Source organism: Budorcas taxicolor, chromosome 1 (genome assembly GCF_023091745.1).
Source record: "Budorcas taxicolor isolate Tak-1 chromosome 1, Takin1.1, whole genome shotgun sequence".
NCBI lineage: Eukaryota > Metazoa > Chordata > Mammalia > Artiodactyla > Bovidae > Budorcas > Budorcas taxicolor.
The window spans coordinates 53113324-53135773 of record NC_068910.1 but is presented as its reverse complement, the minus strand read 5'-3'; the positions used below and the strand labels follow the sequence as shown (position 1 = coordinate 53135773).

The 22450-nt window shown below is 46.7% G+C and overlaps 1 protein-coding gene across 1 annotated transcript in view; it reads left to right on the top strand.

Moving 5' to 3' along the window:
* The first annotated feature begins 1819 nt into the window (after positions 1–1819).
* The window catches only part of CRTAP (cartilage associated protein), a 39597-nt gene continuing 18966 nt past the window's right edge, over positions 1820–22450 (top strand). Inside the window, exons 1-4 of the mRNA XM_052635443.1 lie at positions 1820–2290; positions 6105–6254; positions 11651–11822; positions 16314–16442. Of these exons, the coding sequence (XP_052491403.1) occupies positions 1820–2290; positions 6105–6254; positions 11651–11822; positions 16314–16442 (922 nt within the window). The remainder of the gene's footprint in view (positions 2291–6104; positions 6255–11650; positions 11823–16313; positions 16443–22450) is intronic.

Below are 22450 nucleotides of genomic sequence, written 5' to 3'. Positions count from 1 at the left end.
ACCTCATTTCAGTCAATACCAGTGAATGTAATTTTGCTGGATGGTATGGCAGGGTATGTTTAGTTTGGTAGAAACGGCCAGACTGTCTCTCCAAAGTGACTGTACCATTCGACATTCCCACCAGCGAGGAACCGAGTTCTTGTTGCTCTGCCTCCTTGTCAGCATTTGGCGCTGTCAGTATTTTGAATTTTGGCCATTCTCATAGGCGTGTGGTGGATCTCACTGTTGTTTTGGCCTGTACTCTTAGTGTCAATAGCATAACAATAAAATCTGAAAGTTCAGATTCTAGAACATTAGATAGAATAAACAACTAGATACAGTACGATATTGGACTGTTTCCTGCCCAGGGGGAAAACGTGCTATACATGTTTATACATGTGCTATATACATGTTTGGATTAAACAACAACAGTTGGGACTGAATCCACCTTCCTTATGTCTCCTGCATTGGGAGGCAGATTTTTTTTACCACTGAGCCACCAGTGCATCTCCCACAACTCCTGCGTTACAGGCAAAGTCTTTACTGTGGAGCCACAAAGGAAGCCCATAAAAGACATTATTAGCTGACAAAACTGGAATAGGGGATATAGATTAGTGAATTTGATCATTAATGAATTTGAGCATTGTAGTTTCATTCCCAGGTGGGGCAGTGGTAAAGAATCTGCCTGCCGATGCAGGAGACATGGGTTCAATTCCTGGGTCGGGAAGATCCCCTGGAGAAGGAAATGGCCACCCACTCCAGTATTCTTGCCTGGAGAATCCTATGGACAGAGGAGCCTGGCAAGCTACAGTCCATGGGATTGCAAAGAGTCAAACACAACTGAGCACACACAGAGAGTTTTGGTTCCTAGGACATACATACTAAAAGATTAAAGGGTAAATGGCCTGATGTATGCAATCTTCTCTCAAATGATTCAGAAAAAGAAATGTGGCATAAGTTATTCATTTGTGGATGTGTATAAAGGATATATAGGAGTTGCATGTACTATCCTTGCAATTTTTTGTAAATTATTTAAAAATAAAAAATTTAAGTAATTAAAATTACAATGCTGGGACTTAATCACTGGCGGTCCACTGGTTAGGACTTGGCGCTCCCACTGCTGGGACGGGTGTGCCCTGTGGTCGGGGAGCTAAGATCCCTGAAAGTCGAGCGGTGCGGCCAAAAAATTTAATAAAAATAACAGTACTGCCTTTAACATTCCATCCACATCTTTTGATGCACACATACAAGTTTCTCGAGCGTATTCTGAAGCGTGGAATCGCGATCATAAGGTGTGTGCATCTTCAACTTGATCAATAGTTTACAAAGTGCCACCGACATCCTTATTAATTTTATATATGCACTGCCTCTCTCTCTCACTGAAATGTAAGGTCGTTCGCGGTTATCAAAGTGTAGGCCTTGGACCCGCAGGATTAGCCTCACTAGGATGCTGGTTAGAACTGCAAACCCTCAGATCCCCATCTCAGCCGGATTTGGTGAAAGAGAAACTCTGGAGTCACTTGTGAATCTGCGTTTTTCAAAAGTCCTCTAAATGATTCTAAAGTCTAAGCAGCGCTGATCCATCTGGCTTCCAGACCGCCTTCTCTAAAGGAGCGATCAGCGGAGCGGGGGATCAAATGTTAGACTCGCAGAAACTAGAGGGCAGCGTGCCTCCCTAGGACACCCTCCCGGTACGGGCAGCTTCGCCCGGACCCCCCGGCTGGGTGGGGAGGGGCGGCCGGACGGGGCGGGCCTGAGGCTGGCGTCTCCGCCTCTTCAGCGTTCGGCTCCCTTTTCCTTTCCTTCTTTCTCCTCTCTTTCCTTCCTTCCGCCTGGAGCGATGGAGCCGGGGCGCCGGGCGGCCGCGGCGCTGCTGGCGCTGCTATGCGTGGTATGCGCGCTGCACTCGGGGCGCGCCCAGTACGAGCGCTACAGCTTCCGCAGCTTCCCGCGCGACGAGCTGATGCCGCTCGAGTCGGCCTACCGGCACGCGCTGGACCAGTACAGCAGCGAGCACTGGACGGAGAGCGTGGGCTACTTGGAGATCAGCCTGCGGCTGCACCGCCTGCTACGGGACAGCGAGGCCTTCTGCCACCGCAACTGCAGCGCGGCGCCGCAGCCCGAGCCCGCCGCCGGCCTCGCGCGCTACCCGGAGTTGCGCCTCTTCGGGGGCCTGCTGCGCCGCGCGCACTGCCTCAAACGCTGCAAGCAGGGCCTGCCGGCCTTCCGCCAGTCGCAACCCAGCCGCGAAGTACTGGCGGACTTCCAGCGCCGAGAGCCGTACAAGTTCCTGCAGTTCGCCTACTTCAAGGCAAGTCCGCTCGCCCCGCCCCACGCCTAGGCCCCGCCCACCGAGCTTAGGCCCGCCCCTAGACCCCTGCCTGGTGCCTGCGTCCTGGGCCCGGTCGCGCAGCCCTGTCTAGACCTACTCCTCTCGCACTCAGCGTCGCTAAGGGAGGCCTTCAAATCCTCTTCCTCGTATTCTATTTCATAGATAAAGATGAAAAGTAGTTTTCTTGACGGGTGGTTCTGAGGCAGAGGATGTATATCTAACGACTAGCACAGTGTTATTTGAAGACAGACTTCTGTTTTTAGTAGATAGCATCAAAATCCCTTTTCTCAAGTGAGTAGGGCGGAAGAGGACCTGCGGGGCCGGTCAGTCTCTTTTAAAGAGGAACTTAAAAGGGCAGGGCTCCTTGGAAGGACACTTGCCTGCCTGGAGGAGGAAAACCTGAGCGCTGTGATTCCTCAGGGCTGGCGCTCTCCGCTGGCTTTCATCTACAGTGTAACGCGGTTGTCTTCCTCCTTTTTGTGACTCTGCATCCGGTCTGTGATTGCTGGCTAAAAATAGCCACAAATTGCAGTTGTCTACCCTCTAGGTCCTTACACGGGGGACCCTGAAGTTTCAAGAATGGGCTGAATTCCCTGTTAACTGGATAAAGAGGCTTTAGCTTGGCGGGTCTTCAGTGGGTTTTGCCAAGAGAGCCCCCAGAGCTGTTTCCACTTTATTGGAGAACGATTTGGTAAACTCTGTGTCTTTGGGCTGCAAGATCTGCTTTTCGTATTTCTCTGAAACGGGTCCACGTGTATGTTGCATTCGTATGGGCCATAAAATAGCACAAAACCCTAAATAGGAGGAAAAACTGGGTTATTTCTATGGCTGCTACAGCTTTATATAAAGTATCAGATTAGTGAATGTTTGTCTTAGCAAAAACAAACAAACAAACAAACAAAAACCCCAAACAGTTTTAAAATAGACCAGGGATGAGATTAATACATTTCCGGGACTTAGAAATGATGGCTGACTCATACAAGCACTATATTTTTACTCTGAAAAAGACTCATTTAATCCTCTTTTTTGTAAAGCTTTTGGCACATACAGTATGAGCCAAATTTGAGTCACATAATCAAGGGGGAAACGTTTTATTTTTAAACCTGGAGAATAATGGAAGCTCTGATTTCTTTAAAACACGGATGAATGTGAACCGAGGCAAAAGGGGAGGAACAATTAATTCAGGGTGACCGGAAGGCAGGGGTTTCGTCCATCGTGGCATCCGCAAAGGCTAGGAAATTCATAACTTCTCTTCAAAACCATTTACAGGTCTTGTGACAATCACTTACTTGAAGTCAGTAAAGGGAATTCCACGGCGGTCAGGTGGTTAGGGCTGTGCGCTTCCACAGGAGTCTAGGGGGGGTTGGGGGGAGGGAGGGGCCGAAGAGGAGGCGAGGGGCCCGGGGGCGGAGGGGGTACAGGGAGACAGTCCCACTCCAGGCCACTAGATGGCATTCCTCAGACATCAGCACGGACTTCTGCAAGTCTGTCCTTATCACCATCCGCCACTGCAGGGCTGGCTCTGCCACTATCGCCAAATGACTAGGCTCCCGTTTCAGGGGCAGTTTCTGCCCAGGCTATTTGCTGCCCTTTGATTCTCAGAAATCCAGACCGTGCCAAATATCCCTTTATTCTCTCTCCCCAAACAGAATTCCCTAATTCCTGCCCCCGAGGGTCCCTCTGGATTGGCTGAAGGAGCCTCCCTGCACATGTATGGGTGGGTTGCCGCGCTCCCTCCCCCAAATTGTGCTGTGGTTTCGGGTCATGGGGGGGCCATGACATCCATGGTGGGGAGGGGCCTCTGTTTGCTGCTCGCGTGTCCACACAGGGAGGTGTCCCTGTCCCTTTCTGCGAGCCTTTTCACTCACCTCATGGCACCTCCTTCTTCTCTGAAGACTTCTGGGCTCTGCCTGCAGGTACCAAACCTGAGGGTCAGGGGCCACAGCTTGCTGCCCCTGCAGACCCCAAGGAGGGAGTTTTTTCTAGCCGAGAGGATTCCTCTTCCTCCTCCTTGGGTTTTTTTTTGTTTTTTTTTTTTTTTTGGCCATGTGGCATGACATGCTGGATCTTAGTTCCCCAACCAGGGATGGAACCCATATCCCCTGCAGTGGAACCTTGGGTCTGGAACCGACAGGGAAATCCTTCCTCTGTCTTCTTCTTCCAGGCCAGTCAGCTTCTTCCTGCACTTCCCTCTCTCAATTTCCTCTTCTTCACATACTTGCCAAGTTCTCTAAGGAGTACAAGGGCTCTGGTCATACTTCTATGTCCTGACCTCCCCTGAGGCAGTGAGACTCAGAATCAGCTGATCACCACCGAATGGGGAGAAGAGAGAGAGGGGGAAAGAGAGGGAAACATGAATTAATTTCATGAAAATATTATGTAGTCGTGATGTCCTGTCCATGTCACTGGTACTTACCAAGTCCTGCCTCGTCCTGAGAACTCTGCCAGCTGCCAAGAATGCAGAAGACAGGATGACGTAAAAGAGGCTCGTGGTCCAGTGGTTAAGACTCCTCACTCCCAATATAGAGAGACTGGGTTTGATCCCTGGTTAGGAAACTAGACTCCACATGCTGCAACTAAGACCCAGCACAGCCAAATCAATTAATTAAATAAATATGTATACTTATATACCCTGATAAATATATACCTTGATAACTCAGCTGGTAAAGAATCTGCCTGCAATGCAGGAGACCCCGGTTCGATTTCTGGGTTGGGAAGTTCCCCTGGAGAAGGGATAGGCTACGCATTCCAGTATTCTTGGGCTTCTCTGGTGGTTCAGCTGGTAAAGAATCCGCCTGCAAGGCGGGAGACCTGGGTTCAATCCCTGGGTTGGAAAGATACCCTGGAGAAGGCTACCCATTCCAATATTCTGGCCTGGAGAATTCCATGGACTGTATAGTCCATGGGGTTGCCAGGAGTCACACATGACTGAGTGACTTTCACATGTATATATATATATATATATATTTAAGAGTCTCTTGATTGAGGTCATGGGGAAAGGGAGGACTCTCATGTATAGGCAGGGATCTTCCTCCCAACCCCTCAAGACTCACTTCCCAGAACAGCACCTGTCCTGTAGAGGCTCTCAACAAATATTTGCTGAGTGAATGGGTGAGTGAATGAGGAGGTTGTGGGGGTCCTCGGGAAGATGAAACAGAGGTTCTGTGAGAGACCCAGGAAAATACTGATTTATCCATCAAGGTTCTGGCAGAAAAGATGTGATATAGTCATACGGGGTAACTGGAGGAATACTTATGAGTAAGGCGGTTACTTACAAAAGCTGGTGACAGTGGGGTGTGACCCACCTCCCAGGCCAGAAGGGGTTACGTGATAGAGAGAGACTAGCTGGAGAGACCCTCCACTAAGGGCTGTGACCTTCAATTAAGGGAGCGACCTTGCAGGGAAGGAGCCAGGACGAAAACAGCGCAGCCTTATTCTCTTCCCTTCCTTCAGTCTCCTGTTGGGCACCTGTTGGGGCTGAACCCACTGAAAGCTGGAGGGCAAAGGAGTCCACAGGGACAGCCCGTACGCCAGCCTCCTGGGCAGGGCAGGGTGGAGACGGCAGAGTAGATCAGGGCAGGCACAGAGGGTACATTGGCTCACCCATAGGGAATGAACGCTCATGCCTTGTGGCTGGACTAGGTATGCTGGGCCTTGGAAATCACTGAGCCCTTAGCTGGAAACACTGTGTAGAAACACAAATTTGCCTAAGGACTGAACAGACATTCTTGTTTTACAGAAATCATGCTCACCACCCACTGAGCAGCGCTTTTCTCTCCTCTCTGGACTTTAGGCAAATAATCTTCCGAAAGCCATTGCAGCTGCTCACACCTTTCTACTGAAGCATCCTGATGACGAGATGATGAAGAGAAACATGGCTTATTACAAGAGCCTACCTGATGCCGAGGACTACATTAAAGACTTGGAAACCAAGTCGTACGAGGTACATTTGGGTTTTTACACAGTGGTTAGTTGCAGTGTGAATTTTTGAAGAAGTGTGTCTTAGTGAACAGCTATTGACACTGAAGGACTGATAAAGTGATTTTTGATGACATTTAATGAGTATTATGACAATAGAAATGACTGCCTTGGGATTTCCCTGGTGGTCTAGTGGTTAAGACCTCGTACTGCTAATGCAGGGGGTACAGGTTTGATCCCTGGTCAGGGAACTGGATTCCATGTGGTGTGGGGTATGGCCAAAAAATTTTAAAAAGAAGAAAAAATTACTGCTTTTTTAACACCAAGTTGATCCATTTAAGAATCCAATTTTACATTGCATAGTGATTTTAAAGTCACTTTTTTTTCCTTTAAATGTTACATTTTAGAAATATGGGCATTTGATCATTCAGTTTTAAGGTGGTATAAAAATCTTGGAAAGATTTTTGGAAAAAGTTCTTGGAAACCATCTGAAAATGATTAAGAACAGAAGAAACAGGAAGTAGGTCTTCATCTCTAATGCAACTAGGAAACATGTATTTTTATACACACACACAGCACATATCTCAAGATGGAAGGGGAATAAGGTTCTAGGAGGACAGACTCGACCGATTACAGGATATTTGCGTCTGTGCATCTGCAGAGGGGAGTTCTGAGGGGAATGAGCGCGGACGGGAAGAAGAGGATGAGTCCAGAGCATTTGCTGCTGGGGGCCTGTCGCGTCTGGGCTCCAGGTGTGTGGTACCAGTGGGGCAGGAGCAGGGGTTGAAAATAGAGGGATGGGTTGGAAGTGCCCACCGGAGCTCCTAGAGCCTCAGGTCTGACTCTAGGGTTTCCCATCGTGGGACCAGACTGCAAGCTCACTTTTTCGCCAGCGGTGACCCTCAAACATTGTGGGCAAAGTCTCTTTTCTGGAGCCCATCTGGTTTCCAGGGAAGAATTCCCCAGCCTTCTGCAGGGCTGGTGGAGTGTCTGAGAGCCAGTCTGGGGAGAGGGATGGCGGTCTCACGGTTGAGTTGGAGGCCTCACCTGTTCCTGGGTGTCAGCCCACACCTCAGCTTGACTGCTGTGCCCGCTCCCTGGGCCTTCAGCCTTTATGGGTAGAATCTCTAGAACAGACTTGAAAGGTGTGGTCCCTTAGGGGAGCAGATGGCTGCTGGCAGGGGAAGCCGGGCTCCAACAGCTAGGTTCAGACTCTCAGCCCAGCATTCCGTCCTGCACCTCATGCCAGCCTCTGTGGTCGCTGGTGCCTGCAGGCGTCTATGGGTTGTGTAGCTCACCTCCCGTGAGGACCCTCCTCTCTAATCATTCGGCTCTCTGTCTTTCCAGAAGTTGTTGAAATCTCTCGTCTGCTGCTTGCTCCTTTCCTGATCTCCTGTGAGAAGAATTGATCCCTTTCTATGTTCTTCCCTGTTATTGTTCACTGGGTTCGGGGAAAAGAGTTGTGTGCATGTGGTCATTGCACTGTGCTTAGGGGCATCCTCTCTCTCTGTAGAGCTTTGTTTGTTTGCTTTTATTTATTTGGCTGCGTCGGAATCTTTCATTGTAGCTTGCAGGCTCTGGGGCATGCAGGCTCAGTAGTTGTGGCACACAGACTTGGGCATGTGGGATCTTAGTTCCCTGACCAGGGGTGGAGCCCCTGTCCCCTGCATTGGAAGGCAGGTTCTTAAGCACTGGACCACCAGGGAAGGCCCTCTGCAGGGCTCTCTCTCTGCTGCCACCTGCCATTTCTGCAGAGCCAGTGGTCTGGTGTTTCTGCTTCCCCTGCCCCACACTCCCCTTCCCCCCACCCTCCATCCATCTCCAGGCAAAGCTTCAGTTCTTTGCCTGTCTTGCTTCCAGGGGATGCTGCCTGCCCAGGAGATACAAGGAGATCCACTTTCCTAACCTTAGGCTTTAAGTTGGGTGAAAATTCCAGGTCCCAGGGGTGACCCTCAAATACCCCCCATCCAGAGCAGCTGAAAACAAAACTCCCAAAGGAGAGCCACATGTTTATTTCAAGACCTGTCCTGGCCCCTCCAAGTTAGCAGGTTTCTGCCTGTGTCCAAGATCTCTACTTACTTCTGGTGAAGATGAAGCTGCTTCCTCAGCCCTAGTTATTCCTGGTACCTGGTAGAGGCAACAGGTAGCAGGAATTCCTTGATGTTTCCTCTGGCTGGCGTGTGGCTGCCCTACCCAGGAACTCGTGCAGACACGTGGAAACTCCTAGTTTATACTTTGCTGTTAGGGCAAGGGGTGTCTAACACTTGCTTTAGCTTATCTTTTCCTTGAATTGATTTTTATTTTTATTTTTTTTATTTTTTTTTAAGGTTAATGATTTTATTTACATACATCATAAAATGATTATCACAATAAGTTTAATGAACACTCATCATTTTATATACAGAAGTAAAACAATTTTTTTTTTCTTTTTCCCTTTTCCTAAGAGCTCTTAGGAGTTACTGTCTTCCTAACTTCCATATTTAACATAAAGCAGTGTTAATTTTATTGATCATGTAAATTATATCCCTACTATTTATTTTATAACTGGAAATTTATACCTATTGATTGCCTTCATCAAATTCCCATTCTTCCCCAATCCATGACTCTGGTAAACACACATCTGATCTCTTTTCCTATGAGTTGACTATATTCCCTATATTATTCTTGTCACAACTCTGACTCATGTATTTTGCTATTGTAATTCTTTTTTTTTTTTTCTGAACCTGTTTTTTTAAATTTTATTTTATTTTTAATTTTTACTTTATTTTACTTTAGAATACTGTATTGGTTTTGCCATGTGAATTGATTTTTTAAATCAGCTTTATGGAGGTATAATTTATTTCAAACTAATCTTCTAATTTTAAGTGTATAATTCAGTGAGTTTTGACAAATGTGTGCAGTCATACAACTACCACCACAATCATACAGACATGTTCTTCTCCCCTAAAAAGCTCCTGCATAAAAAAAAAAATTGTTTTAAATCTCCCTCATGCCCCTTTGCAGTCATGCCTTTGCCCCTGACCCCTGGCAGCCACTGCTCTGGTTTCTGTCCCTTGTATTTTCCTTTTTTTCCTTGATTCAAACTTGATTTTATTATCAAGCATCTGCTAGTTTTTGAGTTAAATAAAATAACTGTACCACTGTGAACAGGGTAGAAAAATCTAGATGTAGCTAAGTCACTGATTGCCTTCCTAGGTAGGGAGAAGTTGCTGTGTAGCACAGGGAACCCAGTCTGGTGCTCTGTGATGACCTGGGTGGATGGAATCGGGGAGGGAGGGAGGCTAGAGAGGGAGAGGATGTATGTATAATTATGGCTGATTTGCCTTATTGTATGGCAGAAACCAGCACAACATTGTAAAAAAAATTTTTTTTAATTAAAAAAAAAAAAAGAGCGAGCATGGTTTGTCTGGAGTTAATGAGAGTCAAGTTTCATGATAATCTGATTCCTTTTGGGAGGACAAGTCTGTCTCTCTTCATGTCTGGACCTTCCTTGACTTCTCTCGGCTTTTCAGAGCCTGTTTTTTTGTTTTGTTTTTGATTGATTTACAATGTGTCAGGTGTACTGAAGAGTGATTCAGTTATACATACGTGTACATAGATATATGCCAAAGCCTTTGACTGTGTGGATCACAATAAACTGTGGAAAATTCTGAGAGAGATGGGAATACCAGACCACCTGACCTGCCTCTTAAGAAACCTGTATGCAGGTCAGGAAGCAACAGTTAGAACTGGACATGGAACAACAGACTGGTTCCACATAGGAAAAGGAGTACATCAAGGCTGTATATTGTCACCCTGCTTACTTAACTTCTATGCAGAGTACATCATGAGAAACGCTGGGCTGGAAGAAACACAAGCTGGAATCAAGATTGCCGGGAGAAATATCAATAACCTCAGATACGCAAATGACACCACCCTTATGGCAGAAAGTGAAGAGGAGCTAAAAAGCCTCTTGATGAAAGTGAAAGAGGAGAGTGAAAAAGTTGGTTTAAAGCTCAACATTCAGAAAATGAAAATCATGGCATCTGGTCCCATCACTTCATGGGAAATAGATGGGGAAACAGTGGAAACAGTGTCAGACTTTATTTTTGGGGGGCTCCAAAATCACTGCAGATGGAGACTGCAGCCATGAAATTAAAAGATGCTTGCTCCTTGGAAGAAAAGTTATGACCAACCTAGATAGTATATTCAAAAGCAGAGACATTACTTTGCCGACTAAGGTCCATCTAGTCAAGGCTATGGTTTTTCCAATGGTCATGTATGGATGTGAGAGTTGGACTGTGAAGGCTGAGCGCCGAAGAATTGATGCTTTTGAAGTGTGGTGTTGGAGAAGACTCTTGAGAGTCCCTTGGACTGCAAGGAGATCCAACCAGTCCATTCTGAAGGAGATCAGCCCTGGGATTTCTTTGGAAGGAATGATGCTAAAGCTGAAGCTCCAGTACTTTGGCCACCTCATGCGAAGAGTTGACTCATTGGAAAAGACTCTGATGCTGGGAGGGACTGGGGCAGGAGGAGAAGGGGATGACAGAGGATGAGGTGGCTGGATGGCATCACTGACTCGATGGACGTGAGTCTGAGTGAACTCCGGGAGTTGGTGATGGACAGGGAGGCCTGGTGTGCTGCGATTCATGGGGTCGCAAAGAGTCAGACACGATTGAGCGACTGAACTGAACTGAACATATATATATAAATATATACATGTATATATATATTCAGATTCTTTTCTGTTATAGGTTATTACAAAATATTGAGTATAGTTCCCTGTGCTACACAGTAGATCCTTATTTATCCATTTTATATTTTATAAGATCTTATGGAAAAACCCAGATGAACTTTTTGCCCAACCCAGTATATAGTAGTATGTAACTATTAACCCCAAATTCCCTATATATCCCTCCTGGTCCCTTTCCCCCTTGGTAACCATAAGTTTGTTTCTCTGTCTGTGATTCGACTTCTGTTTTGTATATAAGCTCATTTGTATCATTTTTTAGGTCCCACGTATAAGTGGGATCATATGATACTTGTCTTTGTCTGACTTCATTCAGCACGATAATCTCTAGGTCCATCGACATTGCTGCACGTGGGATTATTCCATTCTTTTTAATATATTTATATATGCACCACATCTTTATCCATTCATCTGCTGATGGACACTTAGGTTGTTTCCACGTCTTGATTATTGTAAATAGTGCTGCTATGAACATAGTGGTGTATGTATCTTTTAGAATTAGAGTCTTCATTTTTTTCTGAACATACATCCAGGAATGGGATGGCAGGATCATATGGTAGCTCTATTTTTAGTTTTTTAAGGAACCTCCATACATCGTATGTTCTCCATAGTGGCTGCCCCAGTCGACATCCCTCCCTTTCCTCCACACCTTCTCCAGAGTTTTTTACGTGTAGACTTTTCGCTGATTCCAGAGCCTGTTCATCCGAGCCGTGCGGGCCTACAATGGCGAGAACTGGAGGACGTGCATCACCGACATGGAGCTGGCCCTTCCTGACTTCTTCAAGGCCTTCTATGAGTGTCTCGCTGCCTGCGAGGGCTCCCGGGAGATCAGGGACTTCAAGGATTTCTATCTTTCCATCGCAGGTTGGTAGTGGGTTGTATCCTCGACATAAAGGACACAGCTGCCCCTATGAGTTCTACATGCCTTCTGGGGGACTCGGGTGGCCTCTGAGGAACTTTTGAGCGTAAATGAGAGTGGGTTAACTGGGGTGGCTGACACAGACATGGATTAGCCTCGGACTTGGCTGGAGCTTCTAGAGGAACACTGAGTATGGTGTCCAGACACAGGCCTGTGGAGAAGGTCTGTTTCATCAGTCCTGCTTGACTGCAGATTCCCACAGGCTTGTAGAAAAATAAAATTGAGTCCCAAAGCATCTCACACCTCAGCTTAGGGAGGTAACTTTGATTATGGCAGTCTCTCAGCAAGCAGAGTCTGCATGCTTGATCACTAAGCCATGTCCGACTCTGCGGCTCCATGCACTGTAGCCCGCCAGGCTCCTCTGTCTGTGGAAGTTCCCAGGCAAGAATACTGGAGTGGGTAGCCACTTCCTTCTCCAAGAGTGAAGAGTATACTCCAAGAGTATGATTAGTGATCACTAAGGCAACTTTGGTGGCTCAGACGGTAAAGGATCTGCCTGCAGTGCAGGAGACCCAGATTCGATCCCCGAGTCAGACAGATCCCCTGGAGAATGGAATGGCACCCCACTCCAGTACTCTTGCCTGGAGAATCCCATGGGCAAAGGAGCCTGGCGGGCTACAGTCCATGGGGTCACAAAGAGTCAGACACGACCGAGTGACTAACACATATCCACAAGGTAACTTTTGGGGAAAAAAGAAAGCATTTCCTGATGATAAAATAATGCATGCTTATTTTAGGAAGTTTGGAAAGCACAAGAGAGAATAAAGAAAGAACATTGAGGTCTTCCCTGGTGGTCCAATGGTTAAGACGCTGAGCTTCCCCTGCAGCGGGCACCGGTTCAATTCTGATCCTGGTCAAGGAACTAAGATCCTGCCTTCCTTCAGGCTTGGCCAAAACAAGGAAAAGAAAATTGAAAACACATAAATAGCCCTAGGGATTTTCTTTAACCATTAGTGGGCAGCAGTGCTCCAGAGGATAGGAAATGGCCAAGAGATGTCTCTAAGTGGTTTGGGAACACAGACCCTCAAACTGCCCCTTGCAGGAAGGCGCCCCAGGTCAGATAAGTCTGGAATTGGTCTGAGGGTTGTCTGCTGTTTTAGTTATTGAGTCCAGGATGGTGGTTTGTTGTTGTTGTTTTAGTAAACTTTTGCCTATGAAACTCTTTTTACAGAGTACCTTTATTTTTCGTAACAAAACGTTTTTATTGTGGAATATTTCAAGCATATACAAAATACAGGAGAGTGTGAAGAAAGCCCACTTATCATGACTCAGCTTCACTATTGTCAACTCATGGCAGAGTGGCATCTGAAAACCCCCCTCTTCCCTCTCACGTTATTTTAAAGCAAATTCCAGGTGTTCCCTCATTTCGTTTGTCGTTTCAATAGATACCTCTAAAAGATAAAAACTCTTTTTTTTTTTAACATAACCGCCAAACTATTATACCTAAAAGAATTATAACAACAGTTCCTTGATCTCATCATCAAATATCCAATGTCCCAGTCGTCTTAGAAATGGCATAAATATGTGTGTGTGTCCCTTACATTTATAATTCGTTAGTTTGAATCAGGTTCAAAATAAAGTCCACACATTGCACTCAGTTAGTTTCTTAATCTTTCACATTGCTGTGTGGCCATCATCGGCATCCATCTGCAGAACTTTTTCATCTTCTCAGACTGAAACTCTGTACCCATTAAACACTAGTCCCCAGGACCTCCCCGGTGGTCCAATGGTTAGGACTCAGCATTTTTCACTGCTGAGGGTACAGGTTCAATGCCTGGTCAGGAAACAGGACTCCCAGCTTGGCAAAAAAAAAAAAAAAATTTGAAGTGTAGCTAATTTGCAATGCTGCGATAGTTTCAAGTGTACAGCAAAGTGGTTCAGGTCTACATATACACACACACATTTTTTCCAGATATAATTTCCATTATAGGTTATTACGAGATATTGGGCAGGGTTCCCTGTGCTTTGTGTACAGTGCCTGGTGTGCCTGCTCGGTCATGTCTGACTCTTTGCGACCCCATGGACTGTAGCCCGCCAGGCTCCTCTGTCCATGGGATTCTCCAGGCAAGAATACTGGAGAGGGTTGCCATTTCTTTCTCCTGTGGCTCTTCCCCACCCAGGGATCAAACCCTTGCTTCTTGCCTCTCCTGCATTGACAGGCGGCCTCTTCACCAGCCGAGCCCCTGGGGAAGCTCCCCTATATATATGGGAGGTCTTTGTTTACCTGATTTATACATGGCAGTGTGTATCTCTTAATCCCAAACTCCTGATTTTTTCCCCCACCTCCCAAGCCCAGTGCTTCTTGTCCTCAGGGGAAGGGCTAGGATTTAGACCCAGGTGTTCTGACTGTGGTCTCACCTCTTAACCCATGAAATAGTGTCTCACCTGAGGGGGTTACCCTGGATTAATACTTAATCTCAAACTTTATTTTTGATAGTTAATATAAGTGCATACTATCGCATGTGAAAGACGAAGGGATATAATGTGAAAAATGTCTCCTGCTTTCTCAGTTAGGTCCTGACTAGAAAGAGAAGTGCTTTCCAGTTCCCCAGTATAGTTACTATTGAAATTAATAATTCACGGACAGATGCTTCCAGACTAGGACAACTTGCTATCCATTAGATTCTCTATATTCTCCATCCCCTCACCCCTGACCATGCACTGATTGAGCACAGTGTTGAGAATTCTTGCCTGAATCTTTTTTTTCCTATAAAGGTTATGTGACTATAAAACCACTTTCCCCTTTATTTTTGTGCCTGCTTCTTCCATACAGAATACATACCCTACGTTACACACTATTCTGTTTTATGCTTTTTCCACTTAACAGTGTATCCTAACTAGCAGGTAGAGATTGTGTCATTCTTCTCATACTGCTGAGGGCTCCGTTGGGGGTCCGGGGAGGAGTGTGCTGCTGTTTATTCAACCGTCTGGTAGACGTTTGGGCGGCTCCAATCTTTTGCTTGGGCTTCCCTGGTGGCTCAGCTGGTAAAGAATCCACCTATAATGCGGGAGACCTGAGTTCAATCCCTGGGTTGGGAAGATCCCCTGGAGAAGGGAAAGACTACCCACTCCAGTACTCTGGCCTGGAGAATCCCATGGACTGTATAGCCCCACGGGGTCGCAGAGAGTCGAACACGACTGAGCGACTTTCACTTTCTTTCAGTCTTTTGCTATCACATCTACTGCTGTACTGGGGACTCTTAGTGGGTTTCTTTTGTTGTTGTTGTTGTTGTTTGCTAAGTATGGAAATGTGTTTGCAAAGTCAGCATCAGTGGGATTGATGGTTCAGGGTGAATGTTTCAGTAAATTATTTGGTATTTTAAGGTACTGTTTTGTATTCTTACCAACCAGGGAGAGCGCCTGCTCCTCCACAGTCTTGCTGGCAAAATGTGTACCATCATGCTGGACTCTGAAAGGAGAAAAGGGAAGGGCTGAGGACCACGCTGGATTTAGGGACCAGCCCCAGAAGTAGTATCCATCAGTTGTTAACTGTCCACATTTCATTGGCTCAGTTAGTCATATGGCCCCAGCTGAACTGCAAGGGTGGCTGGGAAATGTAGTCTTCCACATCTTTCTATGTGACTGTATTTGGCCACCTCATGCAGAGAGCTGACTCACTGGAAAAGACCCTGATGCTGGGAGGGATTGGGGGCAGGAGGAGAAGGGGACGACAGAGGATGAGATTTCTGGATGGCATCACCGACTCGATGGACATGAGTTTGGTTGAACTCCGGGAGTTGGTGATGGACAGGGAGGCCTGGCGTGCTGCGATTTATGGGGTCCCAAAGAGTTGGACACGACCGAGTGACTGAACTGACTCTTTTAAAACCTGTGTGGATTCTGTTGTTTCTATGTACCATAACTTCTTAATCACCATCCTACTGATTGGCATTTGGGTTACTTTCAAGTTTGTTTGCTTATGTGTGCCCAAGTCTAAAGAAAATTTTCCCAGAAGGAGACTACTGGGTTAGAGAATATGTGTATTTTAACTTTGATAAATTTTGTCAAATTGTTCTCCAGAAAAATTGTTCCTTTTTTGCTCCTACCAACAAAATATGAGACTGTGAATCTTGATATTCTCTCCCTAACACTGGGTGTTGTCAACTTTTAAACATTTTGCCAATTTAATAGCTTACATTATTTTAGGATTTCTTAATTACACAGAAGGTAAGGTCTTTTCACAACATTTATTAGCCCCTTTTATAATTTCTGTTAGCATCTTTTTGGCTATTTTTATAGCGAGCATTTGTCTTTTTCCTATTGATTTAGCATGCTTCATGTATTAAAGATTTTGGCCCTTTGTCATAAGTGGTGCAAATATTTTACTTTTATCATTTTATCATGATCATTTTGGCCTTAATTGTTTTGGGGGTGGGGCAGAAGTGGCATAAAGAAAATAATGAATGCATTGCCTGAAAATCTGTGTCTTCTTTCAGATCATTATGTGGAGGTCCTGGAATGCAAAATGCAGTGTGAGGAGAACCTCACCCCCGTCATAGGAGGATATCCGGTGGAGAAATTTGTGGCCACCATGTATCATTATTTGCAGTTCGCTTACTATAAATGTAAGTACTCATCTTCTAGGCAGTCTGGGTAAGGTACTAAGACTCAGCTTCCACCTCAGTGGAGAGTACTAACCTTATAAGATTGTCTTGGGGATTAAATGAGTTGGTAGAAGTGGAATGCTTATGGAATTCACACACTGGCACAGGGCAAACTCTATATAACTGGTGTTTTTGTTTATTAATCTTTTTTTTTTTTTTTGACTGCTCCATGCAGCTTGCAGGATCCTAGTTCCCTGATCAGGAATGGAACACCCTGTAGTGGAAATGTGGAGTCCTAACCACTGGACTGCAAGGGAATTCCTTTTAGAAATTCCCAATGGCTTCCCTGATAGCTCAGTGGTAAAAAATTTGTCTGCAATGCAGGAGAGGCAAGAGATGCAGTTTCTATCCCTGAGTGGGAAAGATTCCCTGGAGGAGGAAATGGCAACCCACTCTGGTATTCTTGCCTGGGAAATCCCACGGACTTAGAGGAGCCTAGCGGGCTATGGTCCATGGGGTTGCAGAAGAGTCGGACACAACTGAGCGATTAAACCCCCACCACTGTATATATCATTATTTCCCTTCCTCCACACCATTGACCTTTTCAGACTCTTAACCCTAAGATCATTGCAGTTGATCCTGCTTTGAACTTGGAGTTTCTCAATCAGAACCTTCCAGACGGACAAAGGGCTCACATGGGGGATAGAGAGGAATTCAGACTTCAAAGCCCCAATTTCCTGCCTTCCCTTCTTTCCCTGTAACCAAGATTGCCGGGGGCCACTTGCTTGAGCAGTGTGTGCCCTGGCGGTTCAGTGATGAGCATGGGACGTTGCTAGGGTCATTTGCTACGGGGAAGACTCTGCTCTCCTGATGATATATCTGGTCTGTGGGCAGGAGTCTGGCTAGCTTCCCTGAGGCTGTCTTTCAGACTCGGGTGGCTGGTCATGGGGCCTCAGGGATGTCTTGGAGGACTGACAGGTGACTTTGGCTTCCACAGCCCTCCTCCCCCACTGTGAGCATCTTGTTCTTTTCGGAGTTCCCTCTGCCCACAGAAGACACCTGTCCACCTACCTGGTAATCCCACCTCGTCTCCTCTCCAGGACACACCAGAGGCCTTGCCTGCGGAAGGTCAAAAAAGGGGAAAAAAGGAAAGAGAAAAATTTTGCTTCATTCCCTCTCTCTTTCTCTATTTTAATTTTTTAACTAACTGCTAATCAAGATGATTCCTTTGTTCCTAAAAAGTCTCTGATACTGACATTTACACCATGTTTTTCTGAAGGAAGGTAACTGCCTCTCTCAGCAGTGAACCTGATCTTCACCAGCCTGAACGCCATCTAAATGTGCAAAGAAACGGCCCGAAATGGCCCCTGGTTGGGACATTTCTGAGACTAGCAGGAGGCCGAGGACTGTTTTAGAGAGGTGTCTTTCTCGTGCCCCTTTCGTGGAGGGAAGGGTGAGTTTATCTGCCACTGTCAGCCTGGCATAAACTGTCTGGTAAAGGATTCTTTAGCAGCGAGGACAAGAGTCTACTTCTGTGTAATGTGTGGACACGCTTCCCTACCGGGCAGCACCGAGTTCACAGCATGTTCCAGCAAATATCTGTTGACTGCATTCTAGTGTGGAGGGGCAGTCTTCTACAGGACAATGTCTTTGCTTATGAAGAGCCTTCTTTTTAAAAATAAGTACTTGGTTTAAGGTAACTGGTTTTGTTTTGTTTTTTTCCCTAAAAAGGCTTGTAGTATAGGTTTAGTGCAATAAACTAAACATCACAGAGATATACAGAAAAACATCAAGCACGCCACCCATGCTAATCTCCCTGCTCCCTCTCACCCGACCCCAGATTTAACTACTGGCTTATATTTATCCACACTCGGAAAAATCTTATTTTAATGAGAATTACAGAAAATTATGTACTTTTTTTTTCTGAAGATTGAAAAACATATTAGAAAGGATGGTATAATAAACTAGGGGGTGCGTCCTAAGTTGCTTCAGTCGTGTCTGACTCTCTGTGACCCTGTGGACTGTAGCCTGCCAGGCTCCTCTGTCCATGGGATTCTCAAGCAGAATTCTGGAGTGGGTTGCCATGCTCCCCTCCAGGGGGTCTTCCTGACCCAGGGATCAAACCTGGTCTATTGTCTCTCCTGTATTGGCAGGTAGGTTCTTTACCAGGGAAGCCCAATGGACTAGGGGTGACTATCACCCAATTCAAACATTTATCAACACATTGCCGATCTTGGGTTTAGTTTCTACATGTTCTGTTGGATGAAAATACAGCTGGTGTTTTTGTTTCATTTTCATGAGAGGCTGTGCCAGCACTTCACTGAGCTAATTGTGATGGACATTGAAACTTGGCTCTTCCAACCACTGAGCAGGCTGGGTTCAGTGGCAACACGCCAGAACACTGGAGTTCAGCACTGTACTGGACACGTCCAGGCTCTGGCAACTCACTGGTCACGCCTCTGAAACCTTTACTTGCTCTAAACACCACCGAGCTTATCAGAAACTGACAAGGACAAAGGAGCTAAAAAAACGAGATTTTCAGCATTTATTGCTGCTCTGCAAGAAATCTTTGTTTTCGGGAATATGAATAAGCACTGTGAGAGAAATGTAACTCTTAAAATTGGCTTCTTGAAAGTCAGCCCTGTTTTGAATTCCTTTCCCGAGACCCACACCAGGACACTTCTTGCGGGCAGATGTCATTTCCAGCCCCACAGACTTGTGAATAGCAAGTGTCCATGTGTGTGTGTGAGTTGCTCAGTCGTGTCTGACTCTTTGCAACCACGTGGACTGTAGCCTGTCGGATTCCTCTGTCCATAGAATTCTCCAGGCAAGAATACTGGAGTGGGTTGTCATTCCCTCCCCCAGCAGATCTTCCCAACCCAGGAATCGAACCCCAGTCTCCTGCCTTGCAGGCAGATATTTTTATCCTCTGAGCCACCAGGGAAGCCCAGGAAGTGTCTGTAAGCAAGGGTTTTAAAGTTGTAGTTATGGGAAGTGGCCAGAAGGGGGCAGCACTTCTTCATACTCAGGTCTGGTTACCTGAGCATCCGGAGCCTTAAACCAGTTTTCCTGGGTTGTCGAGGAGAGCTGAATATAGGAGAAGAAATGGCCTGAGGCTTGTGTCTCATTCCTTTTTCCCACTGACCTGTCCCATTACGAAGAAATCCCAGCCCCTGCCAAAGGGCTAGGCTGAGGGTGCGGTTGTCCAGAGGTGGGACGACTAACTGAAGGAGGCTGGAGTCAGGAACCAGCCACCAGTTCACGTGGAGACTTTTTCACGCTCTTCCAGCCCAGCGGTCCACCAGTCTTTGGGTGCACTGGACCTGGAACAGCTTTTCAAGGGGCTGGCTGAATCTGGATTGTGGTCCCATCTGAGGCAGACTTGGCACCACAGGTCCGAAGGTCTCTTTGGCTCATCCTCCCCAGCTCCTTCAGCCCCATGAGAAGTCAACCTTGAGACCAAAGCCTGCTCAGGCCCCAGGGAAGTGGCGCCAGCCCAGGGCCCCAAGGCCTGAGGGGATGTGGTAAGCACTGCTTTTTTTTTAGATTGACAGTGTTGTGCTTTTGCTGTATAGCAACTCGACTCAGTTATGCTGTTCTCCAGACCCTTTCCCTGTATAAGATGTTACAGATGTCGGGCAGGCGCCTGTGTGCTGTACAGTAGGCCCTTTTCTTGTATCTGTTAATCCCAACACCCTAACCATCACTACCGCCCCAATTGCTTCTTTGGGAATCATACGCTTGTTTTTTAACTCTGAGTCTGTGTTGCACAAATTAATTCGTTTGTGTGAATTTTTAGATTCTGACTGTAAGCAATCACGCGACGTTGGTGTTTCTCAGTCAGACCTCCTTCACTATTTTGATCGTGTCTGGGTCCATCCATGTGGCTACCAGTGGCACCATTTCGCCCTTTTTTATGGCCGAGTAATATTCCATTGTGTGCTTGAGCCGCATCTTCTTTTCTGCTCGTCTGCCGATGGACACTGTGATGGCTTCCATGTCTTGGCTGTTGTGAACAGGGCTGCACTAAGCATAGGGGTGCATGAGTCTTTCAGAATTCTGGTTTTCTTCGGTTATTCGTGCAGGAGTGGGGTGGTGGGATCATATGCCAGCTCTGTTTTTAGGTTTTTGAAGAAACTCCATCCTGTTCTCCAGAGTGCCTCTTACTAATTTACATCCCAGACAGCAGCGTAGGAGGGTTTTCTGTGTCCCGTGCTACCTCCACGTTTATTGTTTCTAGACGTTTTGCTGATGGCCATTCTGACTGGTGTGAAGTGATATCTCCTTGCAGGTCATACTTGCATTTTTCTAACAATAGCCTTGTGGAGCATCTTTTCCACTGTTTTTTTTTTTTTTTTTTTAACCATCTGAGTGAAAGGTACCTCTTGAAATTGGCTTTTTGAAAGTTGGCCATGTTTTGATTTTTTTTGCCCTACCCCAGGTCATTTCTTGAGAAAGAAAGAAAGAAAGTGAAGTCTTTCAGTCTTGTCCAGACTCTTTGCAACTCTGTGGACTGTAGCCTGCCAGGCTCCTCTGTCCATGGGATTCGCCAGGCACCACAGGTCACTGCCTTCTCCAGGGGATCTTCCCAACCCAGGGATCGAACCCGGGTCTCCTGCACTGCAGGCAGATGCTTTATCCTCGAGCCACCATTTCTTGAGGGCAAGTGTCGTTTCCAGCCCCACAGGGTTAGTGAATAGAAAGGGTCCCCACGCAAGGTTTCTTTAAATTAAATGAGTTGTAGTTGTGGGACGAGGCCACAAGGTGGCAGCACTATGTCACGCCCCGTCTGGTCCCCTGGGCAGGCACAGCCTCAGGAAAGCCTGTTCCTGGCTTGTCAAGGAGAGCGCCGTGTGGGAGAAGAAATGCCCAGGGGCTGTGTCTCTTTCATTCTACCCCTGCTTACCCTTCACCCCACGGAGAAATCCCAGCCCCCTGCAAAACCACTCTGCCGAGGGTGCTGTCACCTGAGACTGGTACCGAGTTCCCTCACCAGGACACGTGCAAGAGACCGGTTAGCAAGCTCCTTCAGCCCAGAAGTTCCACCAGTCGTTGGGTGCCCTGGGCTTCACGTAGCTTCTGAAGAGCCTGCCTGCATCTGGAGCTCGTGGTCCCATCTGGAGGGGACCAGGCCCTACAGGTCCAAGGGGCGCTGCTTTGACGACACGTAGTCCCCGGCTCCCTCAGCCCCGTGGGAGGCCAGTCTTGAGACACAAGCCTCTCAGGCTGCGGGGATGTGACACCAGCCCGGGCCCCACGGCCTGAGGGCAGTATGGTGGGCCCTGCTTTTGCTTTTTATGTAATGTTAGTTTATGTGGACTTACAGCGTTGTGTTTGAGGTGTACAGCAACTTGACTCACTGGTACACATACACATAGATGTATTGTTTTTTGGATCCTTTTCCCTTGAGGGTTGTTAGAGTGTTGCACAATTTCCTCGGCTATCCAGGAAGTCCTTTTTGACCCTCTGTGTCACGTATATGAGAGTGTATCTATTAATCCCAACCTCCTAGTTCATCCTTCCCACCCTAATTTGCGCTTTGGAAGTCATGTTTGTTTTGAAACTCTGTGAATCTCCTTGTGTTACATAAATGAATTCATTTCTGCCAGTTTTTGGGTTCCGACTGTAAGTGATCTCATACGATACTCATCTTTCTCAGTCCAAGTTACTTCACTCCGTGTGATCATGGCTAGGCCCATCCAGATGTCTGCCAGCGGCATCATTTCATCCTTCCTTATTGTTCTGTCGCTCGGTCGTGTCCGACCCTTCGTGCCTCTGTGGACTTCAGCACACCAGGCTTCGCTGTCCTTCACCGTCTCTCCTTTCTTATGGCTGAATAATATTCCATTGTGTACATGGGCCACGTCATTTCCTGCTAACGATGGACACTGTGGAGGCTTCCATCCCTGGGATGTTGTAAGCAGTGCTGCACTGAATGTTGGGGTGCACGTGTCTTCTGAAATTCAGTTTTCTCCACTTGTACACCCAGGAGTGGGGTGGCCAAATCATATGCCCGCTCTATTTTTATT